General features: G+C 38.8%; 1 protein-coding gene across 1 annotated transcript; it reads right to left on the bottom strand.

Moving 5' to 3' along the window:
- Positions 1–684: 684 nt before the first annotated feature.
- On the bottom strand, positions 685–5,119 carry atoh8 (atonal bHLH transcription factor 8). The gene is made up of 3 exons (XM_084430810.1): positions 4,172–5,119; positions 3,387–3,578; positions 685–1,978 (listed from the first exon to the last, which is right to left on the bottom strand). The coding sequence occupies exons 1-3, from the start codon at positions 4,769–4,771 to the stop codon at positions 1,973–1,975; spliced, it is 798 nt and encodes a 265-aa protein (XP_084286936.1). The 5' UTR covers positions 4,772–5,119; the 3' UTR covers positions 685–1,972.
- Positions 5,120–5,380: the final 261 nt, after the last annotated feature.

Genomic DNA, 5,380 nt, shown 5'->3' with positions numbered 1-5,380 from the left:
CTCTCCACCAGTAAGCTGGTGTGTGGTGGGCGTTCTGGCGCAATATGGCTGCCGTCGCATCATCCAGGTGGATGCTGCACATTGGTGGTGGTTGAGGAGATACCCCCCTTCTATGTAAAGCGCTTTCAGGTCTCAGAAAAAGCGCTATATAAATGTAATGAATTATTATTATTATTAACATCAGTAATATTCTGGCCCTGCTTCCCCATGTTATTTCCAATCATTTTAACAGTCATTTCTGATATTTCATTTCCACTAAAAGATCAATTTAAAAGTCAATAAAACTTTTAAGCGAACAAGAAACTTATAATAAAAGTGACTAGCAGGTTTGGTCTTGACAGACTAGATTTGCTTATGCAGTTGCTGAGCTGCTAATATGCACATACATGTTGCTGTGACTGATGAAAAAAACACATGCGTACGTTCCCCCTGAAGCAGATCTAGACAGGTGGTGCTGGGGAAGAAGGTGCCAGAGAGAAAACTCATAACACACTGCAGTGAGCAGCAAATGACTCGGGCAAGACTATGCTGACCTGTAAGTGTTTCATGACTGAAATCAATTATGTGACCTGTCCAAAAAGATGACCTTGGGCTGTCTACAATATTAAAATATGCTTGGTTAACAAAGTGTTAGTAGTTAAAATACTTATAAACACATTGATCAAACACTAATCAATCAACAACCATTTTTTAATACTATTTTATTTTCTCATTGGTGGAACAGAAAGTGTAAAACTTTAGTTCATAGCAAATACGTACAATTAAATACATTATATACACTGGCTGGTCAAAAAAAAGGTAACCTTCTGAATTTAAATAAGTAAAAGTAAATACTTAAGGGTCTATGATTGGATCATTATTGCAGTGATTAATGTGTTTCTGGCATGATATATATATAAACACATAATACTGACTTTGGCATAACTAAAACATTCATTAAGTTTTGATGATGCAGAAATTAAGAGTTTGTAACCGTCTGATATAGGAATCCTACACAGGTCAGGTCACTATGTTCAGATCTGATTCCTCTTGGTGTTTTGTTTGATGTTTTTGGCGGGTCACCAACAATTGCTTATTGCTGCCTCCAAAGAAGAACTTCTTCAGTAATGAAGATTAATTCTTGTACAACATAGTTGAGTATTTTAACAGTAAATGAATTTATGAAATACATTCTAACATAAGCAACTTGCTGATAAAGCCACAGTTCAGAACATTTTATAAAGTATATGCTCCTGTTTACAAGAATGTTAATGTTAATACAAATCAAGTGGAGGACAGGAGATGAGTGTTCAAATAATTCTGTGCCATTTTCATTTATATCAGTGTTTATAATGTAATTGATAAAATGAAAAATAATTAAATGGGATTAAAAGAAAAAGAAAATGTGTGCTTTCTTGATCTAGCACATGGCAGGACATTTTCAACAAAATATGCACTGGAACTTGTAACTATGATCTTAAAAATAAAGGTTCTTTATTGGCACTGATGGTTCCATGAAGAACCTTTAACATCCATGGAACCTTTCCATTCCACAAAAGATTCTTTATAGTGGAAAAGGGTTGTTTAGATTATTTAAACTTTCCACTACGAAAAATAATATATATATATATATATATATATATATATATATATATACACAACCTTTATTTTAAGTGTATTTGTTCAACTGTTTAAGAACACTGCAAAACAAACTAACAAAAATAAAAAAATCTAACTGCTCAAACAATGGAAGATGAAACTGATTTCACGTCATCTTTTTGAAAAATGTTTGTGCTGTGCAAAAGTTATAGAATCGCATATTTAGAACCTAGATTGTGTTTTTGACACTGTTAGCTGTATAAAGTCAATAGTGCAGTGTAAACCTTTACACTTTCATTACATTACATGTTTGTTTTTCCACATGGGGAAAGTGTCTTCATGTAAATGGATTGAGTTCCTTCTTTCTCCAAATTCACAGAAGACATTCTTCATTTTATTCCTGTGAACAAAAACAAAAAAAAATACAGAAAGTTAGTTGTCAAAAATAGAAAGAGAGGACAATATTCTGACTAGATATAATTGTTTTTAAATGTACTTTTTGAAAAATGTTGCAGAATTGCAACACTCATGCACATTTCCATGTTCACTTTTCATCGCTGTGCTTTGCCAAAACATTTTTCCCCTCAGACTCACTGGCTCTACTTGACAAAGGGATTTCTTTCTTGGACGGTGCCCCTCCTCCAAACCCTCCTCCTGTTTCCCCCTCGCCTCTGTAACAGCTGCTCTTTGGAGCCGTATCCTAAGAGAGTGATGATCGGTGCTTTTTTATTTCAAAGTGTTTTTTTGGAACAGATGGCCAAGGGAGAACTGGGGAGTCAGCCAAGACCGCGCTGGGGAATGTGCCAATTCCTGTAGTGAGCGAGTTCTCTGGGCTCCAGCTCGCGTGCCTTCCCTCTGCCCTCTGCCCTGAGTGGCGCCAGCAGGACTTCCCAACTAGTGTTGCGAACATCTGGTGTCTGGCTCTGACGGGGGGAGGGGGAGGCGCACTCAACCAGCTTCCTTTTCAGTGTGCTTTGCTGAAGGAACGTATTAGCTCACATAGGGATGGAGGGTTGCTTTCCTTCACACATAATCTGTTGGGCTTCTGAAGACCCTTCATGCCTAAATTAAGCGCAACCTATAACGATTAGCATCACCACTGATTCGATTTCTCACAGCTGCTCATTTGTTAGTTATGAATGTCATAAAAAAGTTGCATTCTTTCCTTACGAGAGGATCGTGTAAAATATATGGTTAACTGTGCACAAACCAGGAGCACAACGACCATCATTACAGAGTCGATATAGGATAACGCTGCAGGAAATCGGGACTACATAGATGACTGTGTCATAAAACTCCCTGCAAAAACACATCAATCACTCCATTTATTCGCCCGGGATGCTTTCTCAGCGTAGTGGAGGAAAAAGCTGGCGGAACACCCAGTCCTGCCTCTGACAAAAGTTGATGATAATTTAATTTAATGGGATCATTATTAAGCGAGGGGGGAATTCTCTCTAATTGGTATGTATACACATACACATGTTCTCCCTTGTTTACTATTATCTTTATTTTGATAATATGTCTAAGAATACAGAATGCAGTTCTGAAGCCTTCTGTTAAGCAGTCTATAATTATTCACAGTTTGCTGGGCAAATGTCATGGTTCACATGAGAGCAGCATGCCTTTCTTAAAGGCATGGGTTTGTTTTCTTTTCCAAAAAAATATAATACAAATGTTGCCGCTATATGATGTTAAAGAGCAAATCAAAGGTGGGAAATGAGGTTTGTCACCTGGTTTTATCATGTAAGAGCCCTATAGAGTAGCCCTTCATGAGACACTGGAAAACTTCTTCCCTACTGACTATTTACCTTCCTTTTCTTGGAGCGACCCTCGGCCTGCAGAGTTCTAGTGCACTGCTCCACACACTCTCTGAAGCTCACGTTGCGGTGGTCTGGCGAATAGTCCAGGTCGGCAAGCTGAGCGAGGGACAGTATGTAGTTGCAAGCTATTCTTAATATAGCCAGCTTGGAAAGCTTCTGCCCATAAGAGTAGCAGGGTACCTGTAAAAGTAGATTAAAGTGTCGTCAAGTGAAAAAAAAGCAGGCCGTGAATATAAAAATCAATAATTACAATAACTTTTAAGGACACACGGCCAAAAAAAGTCTACTTAATCCATTAGTAATTCATCAATAGTCTTATTCACAAGAACAAATTAGATGTTTGCTGCAATATTTCACCACTTTTAATGTTTAAACTGTTATTTGTTTGATCATGGCTATCTTCTCAAGTAGTTAAACTTGAAAAAACTGTATATTCATTGATGATATGACTCTTAGTTTTTTCATAGTTTAGACTTTGGTTTGTGCTGATAGGATAATTCACAATTACGCTATGTAACATCAAAACTGCAAAAATGAAAATTACTGTTTACTAGGGGCAATAGGACAATTTTTTTTTTCTTTTGTTGAAAAATAGTCTTGTGAAATAAAGTTTCTTTACAGCTAAACACATTTGCATTCCTTTTAATTGTTTTTATTCGCAAACGTGGGATATTATTGACCTCTACACTTCTAGCTACAGTAGTCTCCGTAAAAGCAGAGACTTATGTATTATGTGGCAGTTCTGACAAGAAATGCTGCCTGTGGGATTTTACCTGCTTTCTGAGCGCCTCAAAGGCTGCACTGATGGTGTGCACGCGCGTCCTCTCGCGCGCGTTCGCCAGTAGTCTTCGCGTCTGCTGAATGGCTTTGATCTCCGTGACGACGCCCGACGGCTCTCCAGCGCGTCTCCTAGGAGACTCCGCGCGCTCGCTTCTGCCGCTGGCGTCAGGCGCCTGCGAGGCTGAGCGCGGAGAAAACACAACACGCTCCAAGGGAAAAACCTGTGAACCGCTCAAAGCCGAAACATGCGAGTTTGTTTGAGCAATTTTGCTACTGACAGTCTTCTCGGAGATGGATCTTAGCTTCGAGTCAGGTATCTCTCCAGAAATCACGGTGTTAATCCTCATATCTATGGCAGTATTTAAAATTTCGTTTCCGACAATCGCCGCGTCGATTTCCGAAGCGTGCGTCTCTTTTGGACAAGCGTCTCCCAGTGTCTCTGGCATTAGATGCGAGTTCTTATACAGTTTGAAGTAAGGCAAATGATCTTCACTGACACGCTTAATTGGATCTCGTGATTTCCGTTTAAATTTCTTGTCTCCTGATACCGTGTTTAGGATCTTGCAATGACCGTTTAGATGTGGATTCTTCATATCGGATGTCCACCCTGACTAAAAGTCCAATAAAAAAAAAATGAAAGGAAGACAAATGTTGTTGAGAGGTGATACACAAAGCACGCTGTAAGTGTCAAACCAGCGCTCTGTCAGCTGCAGTCAAGTCTTCTAGGACGAGCATGTCTGCTTCGCTTGTTTAAAACTCCATGTCAGTGTATTTTTGAGGTGACGTGCTTCTCCTGTGGTGTCGAAGAGTCCCGTGAAGTCAGGCAGACATTGCCAGGACATTTTTGTGAATGTGCTCGACAGTTCATCTGTGTTTATTCAGCCTCAGTTAACACAGAAGCCCCTGTTGGTGAGATAAGTCAGCGCCGAGAGACCGCCCAAAATAAACCCTCAAGAGGACCTGACACATTACCAATGAAAGCATTCTCTCGACAGTTTTTCAAATGATAGTATCATAATAATAATAATAATAATATCATAATAATTACGATCTTGTCGCACTTAATAGGCTACAATCAGCCTTTGTTAAAACGTATGTAAGGTTTGATGGCAGTAATGCATAATAAACTTTTCTTTTTTTCTTTTTTTTTTTATAATAACCTAGATTAATATGCGGGAGCATGTTGTCGCAAAATCTACATC

Source organism: Rutilus rutilus (assembly GCF_951802725.1).
Source record: "Rutilus rutilus genome assembly, chromosome: 14".
Lineage (NCBI taxonomy): Eukaryota > Metazoa > Chordata > Actinopteri > Cypriniformes > Leuciscidae > Rutilus > Rutilus rutilus.
This window is presented reverse-complemented; position numbering and strand designations above follow the sequence as displayed.